The 23,111-nt window shown below is 33.6% G+C and overlaps 1 protein-coding gene across 1 annotated transcript; it reads right to left on the bottom strand.

Moving 5' to 3' along the window:
* Positions 1–2,736: 2,736 nt before the first annotated feature.
* Positions 2,737–6,822, bottom strand: LOC110886449. The gene is made up of 8 exons (XM_022134244.2): positions 6,362–6,822; positions 4,505–4,652; positions 4,277–4,427; positions 4,060–4,185; positions 3,883–3,963; positions 3,601–3,793; positions 3,229–3,496; positions 2,737–3,130 (listed from the first exon to the last, which is right to left on the bottom strand). The coding sequence occupies exons 1-8, from the start codon at positions 6,620–6,622 to the stop codon at positions 2,895–2,897; spliced, it is 1,464 nt and encodes a 487-aa protein (XP_021989936.1). The 5' UTR covers positions 6,623–6,822; the 3' UTR covers positions 2,737–2,894.
* Positions 6,823–23,111: the final 16,289 nt, after the last annotated feature.

Below are 23,111 nucleotides of genomic sequence, written 5' to 3'. Positions count from 1 at the left end.
ACGACCTTTAGCTATACACCGCTACTACTCTTTGACTTTAATAAAGTTAATTTGTAATTCCTAAACTTTTTAAAACAAAAATTATTTGACACACATATTTTTATCTATGTATCGATGTAATTTTTATTGAGATTATGTTATTAGTAGTATGTGCAAGTAACCGAAACATAGGCCTGCATGTTATAAACTGAGAAATATTCTGATTACCGCCCTGCAACACGTGCGGAGGCATAAACTACTTATATTACATTAAACAGTTACAACTTACAAGTAAGAAAATAATAATAAGTTTTGTCGTAACCATAGCTGGCGTCCATTCCTTTCACAATTTATATTTATATTTAGAGTAAATTATAAGTTTTGTCCTTTATGTTTGGACCAAATTGTAGGCGGTGTCCTTTGTCTTTAAATTTGACGAGTTTTGTCCTTAACGTTTCAAAATTCTGCACGTTATGTCCTTTCGAATTTGTTGTTTGTTAATGCTATGATATTTCTAATTTATTGTTTGTTAATAATGATAGTAACTAAATAATATGTATGCTCATTCTCCAAATAGTGTTACACCAGATGACAAAGTAAAATAATCATCTTTACCACCGTATACGAGATTTATTTCCAAAACAAATTAAGTGAACTAATAAAATGCTCATTTGACAATCTCACGTCCCTTACGAGTTTTTAAACTTTTGGTGATAGCTTGGAGTGTTATGACATTGATGCTATTCGTTATGGTTTACAGAACTTGTAGAACCCGTCGCAACGAGCGAGGCTAGTTCTAGTTTACTTTATAATCAATCACTATAAATTTAACATAAATTCCTTAATGAAGTTAAGTTAGTTACAGTGCTAAATGAAACAATCCACTTACTTCCTTTCACCACATTTATATTAAATTATTGTCCATATATAAGTTAGAAATAAATATTATCGTTTTTGCTTAGTTATTATTTTCTACAACATTATTTTACGTAGCGATCCATTATGCGTATGCGTATGTGTGGTTCAACATTTTAACTTTTAACGTGTATTTTTTGTTTGGTTTAACGGTCCCGCCGCAACGCGCTGGTGCTAATAAGTAATAACTCGTTAGTATAGTAGTATTAGACCTCCAAGTAGGGCTAGCTCACTTGGTAGAGGTTCTTGCCTTTTAGTGGGAGGTCTTGGGTTCAGTCCCAAGTAAGGGTGATTTATTAGTATGTATAAGAGTTTGGGTGAGTAACATTAGCCATTAAAAATAGTAGTATTAAGTTCGCACGATGTAAATAATGGTTCTTAAGTTTTTTTGACAGTTTCTTTATAGATAGTACATTAGTATTAGTTTTCTTAAAGCAGCATTTGTATAAGTTAATCATTTACATATAAGTAAATGTTCTATACATGTTTTAAGTTATCATTTTACCTATACGCAAAATTTCCACAAATGTTCATGTTCTCCTTTTGTCATTCAAAATCTAAAAAGAAGGACCTAGACTCAATTTCATAGATCTAGGCAAGTATAAGTTAACTATTTAAATATATGTAGATTTTATACATACATGTAAATTAAACACTTAAGTATATGTAAATGCTATGTGATTTGGGGATTCTTCGTTTTACTTCGAAGAAAAAAAAAAAAAACTATGGGATCGATTTTGTAACGAAGAATTAAAAAAAAAACTATGGGATCGATTTGTAAAAAAAATACTTATATACGGTTATCTTTTTTGATGAGGGTTGTTTCAAAACCAATTCTTTTTGTTTTTTATATTCTAAAGCAAAAGCACAAAGATTACATAAGCATATACCCAAACACTCTATTATGTGTTTTTTAACGACTAACTCACACACGCTCTAAACTTCTAAATCTACACCAATTTCCATCATGCTAGAACCCTTAACCACCTGTGGAAGGAAATCTTTATTACACACTTAACTTACTTCTAAATCTACACGAATTTCCATCATGCTAGAACCCTTAACCACTTGCAGAAGGAAATCTTTACTACACACCTTGATACAGCTAGGCTATAAGGTCATTTAGTAACACTATGTTGTGTAATTGACACTCCACTCCACTAAGGAGGACTATTTTCACATTTGCACGCTTAGATTACATTTTTGTATGGCAACATTAACAATATAAATCATTGAGTGTAAGAACAAAATAGTAAGACCATTTAGAGAAAAGACGCAACAAAAGAAGGTAGATAAGACATCATGGTAGATACGATTTGTAAAAAAACCAAGTTAAAAAGAAGGTAGATAAGACACGATAGTAGATATGTGAAACTTCATATCTTACTCACATTGTACGTGAGTATTAGTTGTGTATCTATTCTGAAGTTATGTTCAATACGATAAATAGATACATGGGTACAAATTTATTAATATGCTATTGATATATATTCATAGGTAGGTATAACATATGAGTGAATAAAAGTGGGTACCGTATAGGTATAAGAAAAGAAGTTTATTGTAAGAAAGACGTTTTCCAAAACATTTTATACCCCAAAAAAAATTATATAAGTTTTATATACATATATACATATCCATGAAACAATATGTTTTATATTGAATTAACTAACTCTTCTTCTATTGTAATGGAAAAGATGTTCAATAAAAACAACAACCTGTTGGAAGTGTTTAGAAAACCCACTCGCGGGTTAACCAACCCGACGCATTTTTAGAGCATAAAATTACAATTTCTAAACCAAATCTGTTGGTCCCATCACCCAACCCACCTCTACACAAGGAAAATAAATAAAACCACACTTATTAGTCATTTCTGCAACTCAAACATTATAAATCTGCATACTCGATTTAGACACACTCCTACACATATATATATCAAGTCTTAAAGAGCCCGCGCACATACATTACTATATATACTTAGAACGGGCATACCTATTAATACTTCAGTTAGACCACACATGAACCAAACCGTTACTGTTACCGGTATAGATTTCATTGTGTTCCTCATCAAAGTAAAGCGCTGTTATGTCTTCCAGTGCCTCTTCAACCATGTTCACTTCAACCTGCCTTTTGTTGCTCGAGCTTCCTTCTTGTTCATCCTTTGACGGCATCGCATTGCTTGAGTTTATTTTTGCTATGCATTTCCCAGTCCAGATGTTGCTGATATTTATAGAACCAGCTGCATCAACAAGCAGGTGTAAGACTTGATGAAAAAGTGTTCCGGACCTGACCCAGCCCGTTTCAACCCTTAGAAAGAAAACTTGTTAAAGATTGTACCTCTTGTATCAGTCGCCTGATCATTATCAGCCTTGCAAAATGAAACTATGAGATCTTGATCACTAGTTATATAGATGTTGTTAGTATTGCAATCTGGATGCGATAAAACATGGTCCTCAAATGATGTAACAAGTTCCCCCCGAAAGTTCCAAACCGAAACAGTCTGATTTCTAAAGGTTAGAAATAACTGATTCTCATACAGAAAAATAAACGCTGACGGTGTCATAAACTCCGTGCTTCCAACTTCTTTGACCTCAGCATTGCGCACCTACAATAATATGTATAAAACATAACCCGAAAAACCAACCGATTTTGAAATTAGCCACCTCAACAAAATGGTAAAAAGATAAAAGACGGAACATAGTCACATACATCAAGTATTTGGAGATTCTCGTTGTCTTGCTTAACAAGCAGCTTTTCATTAAACTGCTCGATAAAATCTACCTTCTTGTTCCGATGAAGTAAATGATTGAAATCTTTTAGAACCGTGCCGTCTTCTATAGATAGTATCTTCAGAGGAACATGGCTCTGACCCCTACTGAATATCAGTAACATGATGCCCGGACTGCTCCAAATACATAATACCGTTAATCAAACAAACGTAGTATAAGAGATCGTATCCCAAAAAGTAAATAAATCGAAATCATAGATTACCTGATCTTGATTTCTTCAACCTGTCTGTCGGTTATCGAGTATAACAGTGTATAGTTCTTCAGGTCAAAGACCTTGTATATGCTGCTTAAGTGAAACGAATTAAGGGTTAGAAGCACAAACATCATGTTATATGTATGTATGTCATATACAAACATCAGGTTTCAATTAAAAACATACCTATCTTGTGCGGAGTAGGTAAGCACCTTTTCGTTAACATCATCGAACTCGACAAATCCAGGCCACTTCAAAGACTCGGTCTCAAAAAGCGGAAAGCCTTCATCGGGTTTGCCTCTTTGTATATATCTAGAATTAATGAAGCTCAGAATCAATTAACTAACTTCATGTACTTTGTTCAAGTAAATTGTATAAAAAAGAAAGTTGGAGTTGGACGCACTCTATTCTTATCGATCGGCATTTCAATGAACTGAAGTTATCTGAAGCATATACCGACACTGTAATCAGCGAGTCGTTATTCTTGTTATAAAACAAGCTCCGAATGACTTCATCTGGATAGATATTCAAGAAACATATCGTCTTGTTTGTACCTGAAGTTAAAGCTCATAAAAAACGTCGTTTATATAATACACGTAAGTATATAGAAATGTAAACAGTACAAAATTACCTCTACTAAATGCTGCACAAACACCAGAACTAGCAAGAGCAAAGACGATATCATGTACCACCACTATCTCGATCACTTTTGCTCTTCTCATCAACAATGGTAATACCAACGAACATTGTCCCACAGGATCATGCATATCGTATCTCTCCTGATACAGTTACAAGTAAACAAATTAAATGATTAGATATTTATAATGCTTATAACGCATATCATGATGTAGCAACCATAGATGGAATACATACACGACAAGCATCGTTATATATTCACATGTTATTAATCTTTGTTATGATACTTAGACAATCTCATGTACAAAGCGTAAATAGTTATCTTGCTCATACACCATTACGAATGCACATGTTCTGTAATATACCCATTACAATGCTATCTTCTACCGCTCCCCTTGGATTGAATAGATGTCAACATTCCAATTTGGCGAGAAAAACAAAATAGAAATATCGTGAAGAATAGTCATATATCTTTCATGGAATGTAACAATTGACTGTTTGTTTACTTATGTGCCCTTCTGGTGTATATGTTGTTTAACTACAATGTACTGAAATGACTAGGCATATCAAGATATTAGATATGAATATGGTTTGCTATATCTACTTCATAGAGCTAACTTTAAATATGTCTCAACATTTACCAATTTTCGCTCCTCTCTCTCTCATACACGCACTTGTACACATGTCATGTATGCATGTATATTATATCTATAAGTGTTACACCTGGTTACGGTGTGTGGGCCTAATTATGGGACATACACGGTTGTGTTGAAGAAAAACTAGAATGCAAAGTCGAAGTTCGAGAAATCATGCTTTTGTGACGTAGCAATTAAAAATCAATGTGTCTTATCATTTCATTATCACTGTCCATATTAATAGACGAGATATTAAGATTTCCATTAACTTCTGAAAACATTTCTCTTGATCACCATTCACGGAACATGATACCAGTGTTCGGCGCAAATGTTCAATGTTCAAAATTATGAGTAGAGTACTAGGTCAAAACTATAAATACATAATGTAGATCAAATGGGTCGGCAAGTACCCAGACCGTAACACCCAAACTAAATCCTAATCCCAATTCTATCTTCAAGATTTCTACTGCTCCCCTCAGATTGAATAAACATCAACATTCCCAATTTGGCAAGAAAAGGATTAGAACTATCAATAGTCATAATCATAATCATGATTACGATTTAACCTTTCATCTGTCTTACAAGTTTAGCTCACACTCCCCTTTACAAATGCATATTGCCACTTTTCCATACAAATGAAGGAGCTACCGATAAGCTTATCTAACAAAAAGCATACACAGATTCATCGCCAACCACTAAGTATGGCAAAAAAAAAGCATGCACAGATTCATCGCCGACTAAATTAAAACCCTAATTCACCGAATCGCATAACATATTTATCCTAGAAAATCTACAAAAATTGTTGCTAAAAAAATCAAATTTAAGTATGTTTCAATATGATGTTTCCAAATAAGATCATGATAAGCACTACATCAAAATAGTCAAATACACCACATCAAAATCTTGTTATGTTGAATCTATCTTATGTAAGTTACCATATGACCGATTTTGACCGCCTACCGATTTTCAGTCTAACTAGGTGAAATTTAATAAATAAACTACCGATTACCTATTAATCCGCGATCAAACCCGATTTTACAACACAATGTAACACACTTGAGTCAATCATGACCAATTGACCATTACAAATTGTTATTTCTATGTAATCAAGACACATACAAAAGGAAACCACACAATCAGCATACATATCACAACATGTTATATGAATTATTAAAACTTAACAACAGAAACATATAAAACAAGGCGAAAGAGGCTACCGTCAACCGAAAGTTCCGAAACCGGTGAACGGACTTAGTAATAGCACCAGAACGATGCCGATTTGAGGTAATCTCACGTCGCTGAAGCTTCTTCACGGTATTATTCGCCAACAACGGGTTGCTCCATCCATCATTCTTCGTAGCAACCACTCTCCTCCGACCACCGCACAACGGTGACCTACTACCGCCGTTACCGGCGCTGCTTGACGTCGTAATCCTCCGGTTTCTGCTACCACCGCTGCTGCTGCCAATCGCGTCCATGTGGTCTCATCAACTGATGTTCGATTGGAGTGCTGAATTGGAATTGTGGAGCAGTAGTAGCAGAAGCAGCCACTGATTGCGACGGAGATTGGTGATCGTTTTCCTCCGGGAAGAGAAGTATAGTGAACTCGTTTTGAGTTCAATTTGGGATTTTTGGTTTTATAGTGAAGAGAGGATGAGACATAAGCCTTGATCAAAGTGTCTATAAATATTTTAATATATTAAATAAAAATGAATTTAATGCTTAATCGGTTAAAGGTTACATAATTTAATGTGATAATGTAATATGATATATTGTAATATGATGTAATATGTTATGATATGATATGATCTAATGTGTTATGATATGAGGGACGGAATTAGAGGGGGTCAAGAGGTCTGTTGACCCTTCAGTCACTGAAACTTTTTGAATTTGTATTTATAAATTTTGAGTTTTTGAAGAACAAACTTAGAGGTGAACCTCTAATTTGAAACAGTATAAAATATAAGCTTATGATGACCCCCTAACTAAATCGTTCTGGTTCCGCCACTGCATGTTAGGTTTGATGGTGTGAAGTGGTGTTTCCTCCACATCAGCTTGATATTAAGCCGAGAGCACCACCTTAAGGGCGTCAAAGTGCCAAAGGGGCTTCAAAGGTGCCCTTGTGAGTAGAATGGCGGGTGGGTAAAGAATGAGAGGTGTGGACCCCATAGGTAGATCAAAACACTTCAATTGAAGTTAAAGGAGGGGAGCATCAAAGGTCACCATCCAGCCTTATAATAAAAGATAACATGATATGTTTTACTTAGGTGACTAGTTGAATGGGGTGCAACAAGTAATGAGAAGGGGTATGGAACGATTAACATTGATATGTAGGTTTTTGTACATTTAACTTTGCTTGTATTATTTTACAGGGTTATTCTAAACATTGCCTACTCCACTACTTATTTTACTCTTTGCATCACTACCTCCGAAACGGTGTGGACATGGAGGCAGGGGTTTTTCCATCCGCATGGAGGGCATATTATTGGCGACGTGGCAAGACGTGGTTGGGTGTGGGTTCTAACTGTTGCCCCAATGGTTCTTTAAAAAAACACTTTTCAAAAAATTTTACTCCTCTTATTTAGTCTAAACCCATTCTACCATTATTGATCAAAAATTTCATAAACGCTTTACATACTGGTTTTTTATACAAGAACTTTCAAATGTTTTTAAGATTCATTTGATACAAACACAAACACATGAATTTACTAACATTATATTGACTTTTCAAACTTACATGTATTTCACGCAACTAATGGTTCCTTGCACGTCACGAAACAAGAACGAACATGTCAAGAAAGCGATGTCATCCTTTTGGAGGATCTAGTTCACATCTCCCGCCCTTGAGCGAAAGATTGATTGCAAAACCTTGATTTGTTAAACTTTATTTTTGTAACAAGTCTTTTTGTTAAACAATATAACTTGTTACTTGTAAACTACTTTTATGTCTATGCAATGGATGAACACCGTACGTATTTATTTCATTTAGATTGTTTACTTACATCGTATACAATGAGAACTAATCACGATCATACCTTGCGCTTCCGCCTATGAGCGGGTGTGACAATCTTAACATCCCCATCTCTGCTACTTCCATCTTACGCACCTGTGTCTTCTTGATGACCCAACACTCTGTTCCATACAATATAGCAGGTCTAACTACAACTATTAAGTGCTAAACTAGTAAGAGGTCTGAACCATTAAGAGCCAGTATAATGCTTAACCATTTAGAGCCAAATTTCTGACCAATTCAGATAAGAGGTCTTAACCATTAAGAGCTCATTAAGAGCTGAAACAAACAACCCCTTAGTCTTAGAGTGACTAATCCTTAGACCTTTGCCTTCCAAAGTTCTTCGCCACTCCTCTAATCTCTCATTCAAGCATTGTTTAGTCTCCGCCACTATAAAAATATCACATGCCAAAAACATGCACCATGGGACTATCTCTTGAATCGATATAGACAACTCATCCAACCTGTGTTTATTCAACCCATGTAATACACATGTTTATTCAACTCGTGCAATACACATGTTTTCTATAGATGTAACTTTTTTATACCTACTATATAAATTACGTGTATTCAACATGTGTAATACACGAAGTTCTAACCAAGTGCGTTTAATAATTAATTACCATAATATTGTTTTTAACTAAAAGCCCATTAAATTGATATTACAACAAAACGTAGAAGTGCCAATATGGTATAACCCAGTTGGTCAGGGGGTTTTCCACTAAGTGGTTTCCTCCTGGGGAGGTCTCAGGTTCGATTCCTACCAAGTGCAAAATTATTTAAACAAGGCTGGCCCACTTCGAGAGGATGGTTGATTTCGGGTGGGGAGTTTATTTCGAGTGGGGTGTTTTCGTGTGAGAGGGTAGGGATGTTTGGCAAAGAGTCCATATTTAATTAAAACAAACACAATTTAACACAAATCACATTATTATCATACACACAAATATAATAAATATAATGCACCTCAATTATATAAAACACACTTTGCAAATAAGTATAAGGTTAAGTCAAATAGAAACCTTGAAAACTCGGGTTGTCACAAACGTAAAACATAGAAAATAATAACTAAGTCGATTTAGGACCTGCACGTTATGACGAACTTGTCAAACAGGAAAAAAAATAGACGACGTAAAAACGTTGAACTACACACGTACATCGCATCTTAGAACGAAGTGTATAACGGAACGTGAAAATGTTGAACCACACACACACATTGCTCTGTGTTAACTTGCAAAATGTAGAATGAAGCGTTAAACGAAAAATTTGCGGAATATAAAAAGTTCAGGAGACTAAAATTGAAAGTAAAAAAGTTATTAGGTTAAATTGAAAAGATAAAAAGTTTTGGGTTAATAATTATAACCCAAATAGTTTTGGGCTAAAAATAATACATCAAATACTTTTGGACTTAAAGTATAAAATCAACATTTTTTTTGGAAAACTCCCCCAACATGTTGTACAACCCATAATGCACAAAAAAGTTGATAATTTATAGTGTATAAATATGGGAGAACACCCCTGGTCGAGATTCGAACTTGGAGTGAGGGGTTTAAATAGCATATGCTGACCCTTTGGAGTAAACTGGAAATACAGTTAGAACCGAGTCGACCACTAGAACTCCTAGTCTTAGAGCCAGAAAAAAGATAGGTTTACTCTTTATTCACTTGAATTCAAATCCCCATCCGAACGATCTACCGTTAAAAAAAAACAAACGTAAAAGTGGAATGGCTTTTGATCCATTAAATTAATTTACTTTTGAGGCCTGGTCATGTTTTTTATATATTTTCTATAGACGTACAAAATAAGACAACAACGGTTACCACTTGCAAGTGCGATTTTAATTCTATATCACAGAAACATCAAATCCGAATCCATTAAAAAAACATATTGTGAAAATTGTCTTGACTAATCAGATAAATCATATTGTGTGACCCACAAATAGGTTTATCTAATAGTTACTTCACAAAATTTACAATCTCAATTCGAATTCCAGGTTTGTTAATTCTTCGAATTACTTGTGAAAATTGTCTTGACTACTCGGCATGGCTTTAGAGAACTCCGAGTGTTGCTGTGGATACAGATCTGCATAAATTGTACCCATGGTGCACATTAATTATTCAAATTTTCCCAGAGTCTTGATGTATATTGCTTTTCATATCCTAAATACTTAACCAAAGTGAACTGAAGCAAAATGCTTCAACAAAGACTTCCTTGTTTGCTATTTTCTTCGTTATTCTATAGTTGATCTAGGAAAACAATTCTCTATGAAATATATATGTGTGTACGCTCACATTGAATAATAAAAATATCATATGTGCAAACAAAAATCTTGTAAGACTAGTCAAGAGACTTAATTTCTCAATAACATCAATAGAGACAAGATAACAATGTCATGTAGATGCAACAAAAGTTGTAAAGGTGGAATGTTAAATAGAAAAGAAGTTGAGCCATAGAATACGAAGGAACGATTGAAAACCATGAGAGGTGAACTTGTAGCTTATATGCTAAAGAAAATTATGTCAAAAAGAGTCAAAGGAGAAGATAATTGCAATGTACTAGGATTGGAAGAGAAAGATAAATTGAAGGTCACTATAGGACTTTCAAATTCTGACTTCGGAAAAGGGAGTAGATGTCAGTGATCTGTCAGAAAAAGTGCATGGGAACAGGATGGGTGGATAAAGAACTCACCGACTGATTTTACTGAAAACACTGACAGATTACTAGCCGAGGTCGGATAGTCGTGGTAATATCACCAACTGATTGCGTTGGGTGCATTATTGACAAATATTTCATCACCAGATCATCACGCCGTCACTGACAGATTGGCGAGCACAAGCATCTGTTGCTTGGACATTCACTAGAAGCAACATGTCGGTATTTTTGGTTTTCTAATTAAAAAAAATAGATTAAAAATATTTAGAAGTTACTCAGATATATATATATATATAGGGGACCGCTAGAATGAGAACCATCTCGAGTTGTAAGAACCGCGAGAACCACACCGTACGGGGCGAGGTGGACCAATTTTTTTTTTTCAAAAACGTAGATGCATGTATTATAAACACATTCGTAAAAAAAATTTTAAAAAAAATGCCGTGCGTGTAGTTTTTTACACCACAAGTTTGGGGTTTACGAGTTCCGTAAATTTACGGAACTCGTAAACCCCAAACTTGTGGTGTAAAAAACTACACGCACGGCATTTTTTTTTTAAATTTTTTTTTTTACGAATGTGTTTATAATACATGCATCTACGTTTTTGAAAAAAAAAATTGGTCCACCTCGCCCCGGATCAAGTAGTTCTCGCGGTTCTTACAACTCGAGGTGGTTCTCATTCTAGCAGCCCCCTATATATATATATATATATATATATATATATATATATATATATATATATATATATATATATATATATAGGATTAGGTTCAAGAGTGAACACTAGTGTAGCTTGCGAACTGAGTGAACTAATCCTGGCCATACACGTGTGTAGATCAATGGCCAGGATTCGATGTTGAAATACACTAGTGTATTTTACGATTTGATGATGAGATCCTGGCCATACACGTGTGTAGATCAATGGCCAGGATTTGTTCACCCAGTTCGCAAATACACTAGTGTTCACTCTAGAACCCCACCCTATATATATATATATAGAAACGGGTTCCGGAGAAAACGCTTAAAAGTGTGAGAACGATGAGAACGCATCCTGGCCGAACACGTGGCGTGGGGCATGATCAGGGTCCGAGGGGTTTTTTTTGTCTTTTTAGTATTCTTCTCCTTTCACGATTTTCGCGTTTGACATGCTTCTTTATTTTTTGCGTGCAAGATAATTTTGGTGTTATCTAGAATTATTAATTATTTGGCGTTTACCGTTTTTTCTCAGATTTCTTCTCGTTGAATTAATTCTTTTTGTGTCACATAGTTAATTTTTTGGCGTTATGGCTTTTTCCATGTCATTTTTGGCATTTTGTATCTTTTTGTTAATAATTCATTACCATAGATTAATATTTTATAAAACTACAGTAACACGAAAATCAAAATAAACTAATAGTCTTCCGTAGGTGGGATTACATCAGATGTGTACCCATCGCTTTGTTCATCACTTTCTTCAGATTCTTCATCATCAAATTTCATTTTTGCGTATAACGCCATTAGCTCGTCTTTTCTTTGCTGCAGCCTATTCTTGAATATCACTGCATCCTTGGATTTTGGATCGTTTGAAGGTGTTAAATCACAGAGTTGTTCAATGATAGATAGCAACCCTGTCTTTAACATTTCTTTCATTGGCCTTGAATATTGCACCCCGTTTTTATAAGTCACTTCTAGTGTTCCTTCTTCCTCATGCAATACCCAACTGCTAAGTTTTGGTATATGAGTATCTTCAATATCATCATCATCTTCTTCATCTTCTGCTGGAAACTTTCTCTCCAGTCTTTTTATACAGTTCTCGTTCTTTCACAATCGTTGTCTATTGGAACCCCAAGGGCCAGGATATCCTTCTGAACATTTTCATTCATTCCCGTCATGGCTTTTATTGTTCTTACCTTTACCCTTCTCCTGTCAGAGAACTTTATGATGAATCGTTTCTCTTTCCTTTCAAACCTCCATGCAATAACCTTAGCGATTTTATAAATTTTTTGGCGTTTTGGAGAATATATGGCGTTTTAGTCTTTTTGGCGTGTTTGAGCTTGGGTTCTCATGGTATTCTTTTATATTGACTTTTTTTTCCCGCGTATGTCAGGTAATTATGGCGTTTTGAAAAAGATAAATAAATTTAATATAATAAATGTTAGTAATTAAGAATTTCGTCGTTTCATTTTACTGTTTTTTGCAGTTTACCGTGTTTTGTTTTCAGACTCAACTGTTTTAATGGTGTAACACGTCAAATCTTTTCCAATGGCGGTTAGATAACTATTGGACTTCTTTTGTTTTATATTCTTTGCACGTTGTTTCACGTTTTTTTATAATATTAGTTGTTCAAATTAAATTTATCATAGTTTGGTATTTTTTGGGGGCGTTTTTATGGCATTATGACGTTTTACACGTATTTGCTAATTTTGGCGTTTTATTATATTTTTCATTATAGCATTAATATTATTTTGTTGTTTATTAACTGACATTACAAAACAAACAATGGATAAAGAAACTTAAAAAACAAAGTAGAAGCAATTTATGATTTTAAATCTTCAGTATCATCAGTCTCTTTTTTCTTTTGAAACTACAAGAAATGTGACAAATAAATGGCGTTTTAGGTTTGACGTTGTTTATTTTCTTTGTTCATGTGTTGAAGTGTCTTTGTGGATGTTGGAGACATAGAGCGACCCCCTGTGGGTGGATGCTATCTGCCTGTGGTCTTCTTTATATTCATTGAGGCCAAAGTAGCAATTACACTGGTATAGGTCTCTTCTTATCATCCAAACCTTATTCAGGAACAAAGATGACAGTATGACATATGGGTGTCATCAGTTCCTCTTTTTTCAATTTTGTCCATCTCATGCAACAAAATCTTTCTACACTCACGTAACAAATCATTAAATGAAGCTTCATGCAGAACATTACTGAGGATCAAAGAAAAGATATTTGCTGTCGTTGTATTTTTTGGCGTTTTACATTGAGTTGTAAATTTTTTTAGCAACCACTGTGTGTTCTTTTGTGTTTTTTTGGTGTGATAGACGGAAGGTGGTGAGGCATTTCTATTTATAGAATTTTTTTGGCGCGTAGTTTAGGCGGGATGTTATTTTTATAACAAAAAATATAGTTAACATTTATCCGGATGTAAACTTTGGCGTTATATATAATAGTGTTTCATATTTTATGGCGTTTTTGTAGCCAGGGAGCGTAAATAAAAACACAGAAAAAAGTACGCAGTGATAAAATTGGCGTTTGTTATGAATGCATCCATTATTAGTGACTATCCACATTTCTAACCCCCATGTCATATTTATGTTTGTATTAATGTTATAGCCTTTATATAGTGGCTCATGTATTTTGTATGTGATATAAATAAGAAATTCATCTCTTGTACTCTCATTCTCTTCTATACATTGCTAATAGGTTCTAGTTATTACACAACACGTTATCAGCACGAATTGCTTTTGAAGTTGGATTGTATCAACACAAGACACCATGTCGTATCAACGTTGGTGAAAGAGATAAAAGACAAAATTGTTGATCTGGTATGAAAACCCTTAATTGTTTTAATTTTATTTCCTCTTTTCTCATCGATTGTTAGTATGATAAAACTCTAAAATTAACTTACGCTTTTCTTGATCTTTTTTATTGGTTATGATTTAAGATTAAAATTATCAGGAACAACATTGATATCATCCTTATTTAACCAGGATCATAATGTTTTTACTTCTTTGTTTACTTTACTATGTGTTAACATATCTGAATAGTTTTCTTTTCACAAACAAACACCTATGAAAAACATTGAGATGTGAAGAAAAGAAAGTAAAAGTAAACCAGAAACACAATGGTTTTTCTAGTTTATCTAATTGATTATTTACAGTATTGTAACTAATTTCTTACCCCTCTTGGTTATCTCCCTTTTATCATTAAATATTTTATTGGATTTCAAGAGAAGTTTTGGTACACTAAACTGAATAGGTATGTTTCATTAACGGTTTGAAAAGTTGAAGTATCTAGTGAATTTATGCGTTAATTTAGTTGTCCCAAATATGCAATATATATTTAAATCTCCACAATTGTTCATTTTGAAACCACTCTAAAGATTTTAATAATATAATTCTACTTGTATGTCAACTAACTCTTGGAAGATTTAGTTTTGGTTTTTGAATTGTAATCAACTTACTACTTGTGGGATAAATTGCTTTTATTATTATGGTTATGAGTTTTGATATCATTATATGTTTTTATTATTTTTGGGGTTTCAAAGAGACATTACAAATTCTAAATCATTATTTGCTTTTATTATTATGGTTATGAGTTTTGATATCATTATGTGTTTTTATTATTTTTGGGGTTTCAAAGAGACATTACAAATTCTAAATCATTATTTGCTTTTATTATTATGGTTATGAGTTTTGATATCATTATGTGTTTTTATTATTTTTGGGGTTTCAAAGAGACATTACAAATTATAAAGCATTATGTGCTTTTATTATTATGGTTATGAGTTTTGATTGGTCCATTAATTAGTTTTTGGGGTTTCAAAGAGATATTACAAATTCTAAATCATTATATGTTTTTATTATTATGGTTATAAGTTTTGATTGGTCAATTAATTAGATTTTGGGGTTTCAAAGAGACATTACAAATTCTAAATCATTATGTGCTTTTATTATTATGGTTATGAGTTTTGATTAGTCCATTAATTAGTTTTTGTTATTAGTATTTAGACAATTTATGATGAACTACCAAAATACAATTGGTATCATAATAATGCACATGTTTATATGATAATATGTTATAATATGACAACTACTTAGTCAACTTTGTTATATATCATTGTTATTGCAATTGTATAAGTCCTTTAGTTGCTATTAGATATTTAAATATGTGAGTTGATTCTATAAAATATTTGTGTGGTAAAAGATATTATTTGAAAATTAACATGACACAAAAATTCTCAAGATGCCTGTTATATTTTCTAAAGCAACAAAATTTATTAGTATAAGAAAGCTCATTTACGAGTAATAAAGATTCATATGTTATTATATGATCGAGAAAGTTGATAGTGACATTTGTTTATGTTTTAAAGTGTAGTGACAAATATGTGTATGTATAATATACTTGTGATTGGCTATATCATGTTACATTTATGCATAAATTACACAACACATCATAAACAAATGGGTACGTTACTTTAAATGATCTTTAATATTCATTTAATTACAATCTTAAATTATATGGAGTTATGAACATGGATATTAATATACATGATGTTGGTTAATGCTTAGAAATTAAAATCATTAAATATCATTTTTTCCACTTAATTCATTCTTTATTAATTTTAATTCATTCTTATTAATATCTTTTAATTAGAAATTTGATTAATTCTTATTACTTTAAATGATCTTTAATATTTTTTTCTAGACATGACAAGCAAATTAATATGAACTTAATCTCTTTAACACTCACACACATATATATGTATACGTATAATGTCCTAGGATTGTGTGTGATTTACATATGTAATTGATATGCATATAAATTGTGAATAATTAACATGCATATAACTTGCTTATGGGTAGATATTACGGATTTCATTTGTTTAGCAATACTTCTGTTGGTCTCATTGTTTTAGATAGCATATATGTTATATGTATTGCCTTTTGACAAGTTAAATGTGCTAAATAAATTAATACAAATTTCATTGGTAGCTGGTTACCAAAACAACTACGCTGAGATAAACATTGTTATGCTTTAGTGATTTGATATTTCAGCTTGTTACAATGCTATGCATAGTCATCATAATTAATTGTATGGTTATTCTTCTAATTATTTGTTGTTGCTAAACAAATATTAATAGACATTGATATAGTCATTAGAAATGAGCCCTCACATGAAAATGATGAAAAATAGCTATGAAAATAATTAATGGACTTTAGCTTAAGTAAACTACTCTGATGTTAGTTACTTAAATTGATAGATAATAATTCATTTGAGTTAGTGTTGATGCTCACATGAATCCTAAATCAATGATGAGAACCCCAAGTTCTCCCAAAAGTATACAAAGTCCCGTTTGTTTTTAATAATGATTTTTCAAGTTTAACCCAAATTTTAGTTCATCGCACTTGGCGTTTTTGGCTAACATATAGCCTAGTGATGGAAAACCTTATGAATAGTACATGTTTTCCATCTAAACAAAGGCTAAAACTATAATATTTCACGTGGTAAAGACGTTATTGATACTATTTTACGTGTTAATAGCATATTAAATGCTCCAGAAGAGCATCGATACTTTACCCGATGATATCGAATTTTGTAATTCATAATGCATCATATTCTAATGTATACCGAAGAAATTTATCAAGTTTCCACTATGTTTAAATGAAAAGTCATCACCTTGGAATGGTGTAAAAGAAAATGTACTAAATATCTAAAATATATCATATAGCAAATATGGCCAGAAGACTATATTAGAAGTTACTAGAAATGATACTAATTTTCCACAATATTCCATTAAATCAAATATGGTGAGTAACCAGAAGTTACTAGAATATTTATACGTTCACCACATGGCATGACCAAATAGGTCATCAAGATAGCATCATGATATGCTAAACAATCAAACATGCTAACCGGTACCTTAGCACCTCTAAGTAATCTAAAAACATTGCTCCCAAAATGCCTTATCATATGTCTAGTTAGTTTTTTTTTGTGGCAAATAAATTTTTATGCCCTTCCAAACAATAGACTCCTACAAACAATCCCTCTTATATGGGACCATTGAAATGTACAGTTGTGTGGATTGTGGCATTCATACATGGTTACATGTGAGTTTTTAGCTACCCGTATGTAGCATATGCCCAACACTATGGAACGTTGTTTTTTTTACATGGTTTAACACTGTTCTTTGACAACCCAATTGTAGGGACCATTGTTGGGCACAATGTGAAATATAATGAGAGGCATACGTAGTCGAGAAGGAATTCGTCGATTGATTATATCAATTCAAAACCAACTGCTTATCACAAATACTCCCCATTACAACTGGTCTCCTGAAGAGAACCAAGTTTCCATTTTTTTTTTATATATTTTGTTGTGCAACCTATGTACCAATAGCACCACCATAACATATAAATGGGATATGTATATCGTATTCCCAGTCTTAGGGGGAGACAAGAAAATGAAAGACTGGTAACATAAAAAAAATGCATCATATTATATATCGACCCCTGAAGTGGTCAATACAAATCTGAAGTCCAAAAGAAAGAGCGTGTATTTGCAAATAATAACAAATGAAATACAAGATGCATTCACTAACACAAATAAGGTGACAAAGTCACATATACCAGCTTAAACTTATCTGCTCGAATGGAAGTACTCACAAAATGATTATCATATTAATAAATTGTGAGAGATAAATCGGTTCCAAAAAGATAAAACCCACAAACACAAAAAGAGCAGAGTAACGCAGTTGGTGTAACCCCAAAAGAGGTGGCACACAAAACACCATAAGTGGTTGCATACAAAACCCCAGAAGTGGTTGCATACTAAACCTTAAAGAAGGTTGTTGTCAAAACCCCAAAAGAGGCTAATGGAGTTCTAAAAGAAACTCTAGTACCAAACAAATATGAGATCGCGATGAATTATGTACAAAATAAGTACACTATGGAACCGTAATGAAACACGTGTAAAATGATATATTTGATTATGCTATAGCAATAGATGTAATCAATGAAGAAAATGATTACATATATAGAAAGTGTGCAAGAGTGTACGCACACAAATAGTCAAAATGGCTACATGACTTAAGGTTGAACTAAGTTTGCTCGACAAACTAAACGTTTTTGAACCAGCAGTTCGAACACCCATAGACGTCAAACCAGTAGGTTATAAATGGGTGTCTTTAAATAAAAGGAAACATAAATATGAGTTTTTGCGATGTAAGGCACGCATTTTAACATAAAGATTTTTCCCAAATCCCAGCAGTTGATTATGAGGAAACGTATACCCATGTAGTGGATGCGATAATCTTTAGATGTTTAAGCGGCCTCGCAATCTCAGAATGACTTCAGATAAAACAACTTATGGATATCATCACCGTATACATGTACGAGACAATTGCAAATGGCATCTGTATGAAAACCCCTGAAGGATTAAAAATGCTCAAAGCATTATGAAACAATAACCCCATATGTGTTATATATATGAATCTTAAAGGAAACTACTCGTATGTGGTACATTCGACTATACTCTGAAAAGAGAGGTATAATTTTGATAAAATGAGCTAGATCTATTTAACAAGATTTCACTCTTACAGTGATAATGTAAACATTATCGAGAGGGAACTCTCAAACTAAAGAGGAAAATTTTGAATGACCTTTACAAAGTGTAGTTATCCTCGACCTGTAGTTTCGAGTATATATGTACTATTTTTGCTCATCAGTCTGACTACATCTAGAAGATGTTATATAGAAAAAGCTCATTCGTTGAGAACATGAACGATTGTCTGATCGATTGACATAGAAAAATTATTCTTATCAACCCCAAGAAAGGATGTTGAACTACTTAGTCAAGAAGTACCATACTTAATTGCGATCAGAGCATTGACGTATCTTGCAAACAAGACGACATCTGATATTACGTTGTATTGGTAAGATTACAGTTCTAATCTCAAATGTTGCACTCTTTTTCCCTTCACTAAGTTTTTCCCATTGGGTTTTTCTTGGTAAGGTTTTTAACGAGACAACATAACTGATCCAGTAGTATCAGTTTATCTTATAGGTCCCGAAGTACTAATTTAACATCATCATAAATCATGTTGTTAATTATGTATAATGCGTAGTGCACTCTTTTCCCTTAGCTACGGTTTTGTCCCATTGGGTTTTCCTGGCATGGTTTTTAACGAGGCAGAATTATAAAGCGCATTAAATAATTATTTGACATATTTACAATCTCGAGACACGGGATAGTTCCACAAGAACAATATGGCGTCCTGGGTTATGATTGATATATATTAGACTTGCATGGAGTTCGATCTCAATCCAGATACAAGTTATGAAGGTCGAAGATTTCAGCATATTTAAGAAGTATGTAGATTAGAGTTGATCAAGAGAAGCTCAAGCCATACTGTATGAAGACAATGTAGACAACAACACTTAAATCAAAGAACACTACGCCAAATATCAAGTCAAGCAATTGTCACAGAAGATTGGATTCAACATCATCAAGATATACAAGTAAAATTGAGAGGGAGTAATGTACCCATAATATACACAGTGTATGTACTTTTTTTCCTTAATGAGGCAACATACCTGATCCAGAAGTATCAGGGGGAGACAATACGCGCTGCACTCTTTTTCCCTTAGCTGAGGTTTTGTCCCACTGGGTTTTCCTAGCAAGGTTTTTAACGAGGCAGCATCACCAAGCGTATTAAAGAATAGTATATCATCATGTCGATAGTCAAGGGGGAGTGTTATGAATGCATCCATTATTAGTGACTATCCACATTTCTAACCCCCATGTCATATTTATGTTTGTATTAATGTTATAGCCTTTATATAGTGGCTCATGTATTTTGTATGTGATATAAATAAGAAATTCATCTCTTGTACTCTCATTCTCTTCTATACATTGCTAATAGGTTCTAGTTATTACACAACAGCGTTCTATTTTTCAATGGCATTTTATGTGAGGAATGGTTTTTTACTTTTTACCCTTAATGACGCGCGTCCACGTAATAAAATTGGTGATATTTACTAAAATGTCACCGCGCCAATCTAGTCCATAGATTGTTTTGATCGGACGATCAATAAGCGTGCTCACCGTTCTCACACTTTCTACCGTTTTCTCTAAATCCCGGCCCTATATATATATATATATATATATAGAAAAAGTATATCGTACATTACAGCTTAACGTACTTCACATACAACAACGTGCGTGATTTGTTATATAACATGCGTGATTAGTGTTTTCAATATGCGTGATTATTGTGTTTCAACATGCGTGATTTTGGTTTTTTGAGTTATAACGTGCGTGATTTTAAAATGAACGTGCGTAATTACCTGTCGTACTTGATGTACGTTAAGCCGTAATGTACGTTAACCTTCCTCTATATATATATATATATATAATTGTGCTAAAATAAGAACCACCTCGAGTTGTAAGAACCGCGAGAACCACACCATCCGAGTCGCCGTTTACCATGATTTTTTTTTACAACTAGATGTGTGTATTATAAACACATCCGTAAAAAAAAAAAATTTTAAACGCCGCGGCCGAGGGGGTAGTTTTTTACACCACAAGTTTGGTGTAAAAAAAAAGAAAAAAGAAAAAAAAATAAAAACACCAAACTTGTGGTGTAAAAAACTACCCTCTCGGCCGCGGCGTTTAAAATTTTTTTTTACAGATGGTAAACGGCGACCCGGATGGTGTGGTTCTCGCGGTTCTTACAACTCGGGGTGGTTCTCATTCTAGCAGCCCCCTATATATATATATAGGACAAAGATCCGTTAGGAACCACCCTTTATTGCGAGAACCGCGAGAAGCAATGTGAACACAACCAAAAATGCCTAAAAATAGCTAAAAAACACACAAATTTTTTTTTTAATATTTTTTATAAAAAAATCGCTACTTTTAATAGCAAAAAAAATTTTTTTTGGCTACTAAAAGTAGCGATTTTAACATAAAAAATATTTAAAAAAATTAGACTTTTTAAGGTTTTTTTGGGGTTTAGTTTTTAGCATTTTAGCTTGGGGTGGGGGGGGGGGGGTTAGATTTTTTTTTTGGGGGGGGGTGTGGGAGGGGGGTTTAGGTTTTTTTTTTGGGGGGGGGGGTGGGGGGGGTTAGGTTTTTTTTTTTGGGGGGGGGGGCGGGGTTAGCTTTTTTAGCTATTTTAGTTTGTGTTCACATTGGTTCTCGCAATAAAGGTGGTTCTCGCATGAACCTTACCCTATATATATATATATATATATATATATATATATATATATATATATATATAGTGGAAGGCTCAAATGAGAAATTGTTATAAAAAACCAACATGCGATTTCAATGTGAGATGAAGATCTGACGGCTGAGATGAGCGCGTACATATTGTACGATAAGAGATATGGTATGTTAACCTAACCATATATATATATATATATATATATATATATATATATATATATATATATATATATATATATATATATATATATATATATATATATATATATATATATATATGGTTAAGTTCATTTCAGAACTCTAAATAACTACAGAACTTTCAGAACTCGTAATAAACAATCATTTTATATATAAGTTTTTGTATTTAGGATCTTTTTATCATCTATTATATGTATTTCTTTGATTACATACATGTTAAAAGTAGTTTACATCAACTCCAAATAGCTTTCCTAACACCCTCCGATACACCACAGTCATCTAATAAGTGTGCAGCCGTTTCCGGAGCAACTTCACACAACGGGCAGGAGTGTTCTGGGAGGCTCAAACCTCTCCTGGCCAGGGCGACCCGAGTAGGGACCCTATCCATCTCAATGCGCCATACAAGAATATTGACTTTAATCGGCACCCAGTGAATCCATCTCATAAGTTAGTTTCTAGTCTGACCTGAATTCAACATACTTTTAATGCTTGAAACAGAAAAACAACCATTGATATCCGCCACCCAAGCCCACTTATCCTCTCCCCCTGAAAACGGACCCTCGTGAGCATGTCATCTACATCTTGGTTTTCGGAAATTAGTGCCACAGTAGAAGCTTCGACCTTCCAGTCCATAGTTCTCTCCATGTGATTTCCAACCACCTTTATTCTATCCTTAACAACACAATTTTTGTTAACCTCCTTATTTGGAGTTTTTTTTTTTTGGATAAAGCCTTATTTGGAGTTGGTGTAAGCTTAACGTGGCCCCGGTGTCAACCTTTGAAGATATTTTGAAGTTGCTGAGTGTTAGTGGGAAGCAAAACAAATGGTACAAAAGGATTGTGAAAGGGATTTTGATGGTGGTGTGTTGGGCCTTATGGATTACAAGAAATAAAAAGGCTTTTAATGGGTACTCGACTAGAGTCATAGAGATTGTCACTCTTGTGAAGTCTATGTCGTTCTTTTGGCTTAAAAATCGCTCCAAGTTTCGTGACTTGGAGTGGAAGGATTGGTTTCGTTTCCCTTTGTATATGTTGTAGTTTTTGGTGTAGCGGGCCTCGGCTTGAGGTCCGGCCTTGTTATTGAAAGTTTTGTTTCAAAAAAAAAAAGTAGTTTACATATGTTTAATTGCCAAAATTATAGATATGTGTCATAACTAATTACATATATGTAAAAGAACTAGT

This window comes from Helianthus annuus, chromosome 6 (assembly GCF_002127325.2).
Source record: "Helianthus annuus cultivar XRQ/B chromosome 6, HanXRQr2.0-SUNRISE, whole genome shotgun sequence".
In the NCBI taxonomy this organism is placed as follows: domain Eukaryota; kingdom Viridiplantae; phylum Streptophyta; class Magnoliopsida; order Asterales; family Asteraceae; genus Helianthus; species Helianthus annuus.
Note: the sequence above shows the minus strand (reverse complement) of the source record. Positions and strands in the feature narration are given on the sequence as shown.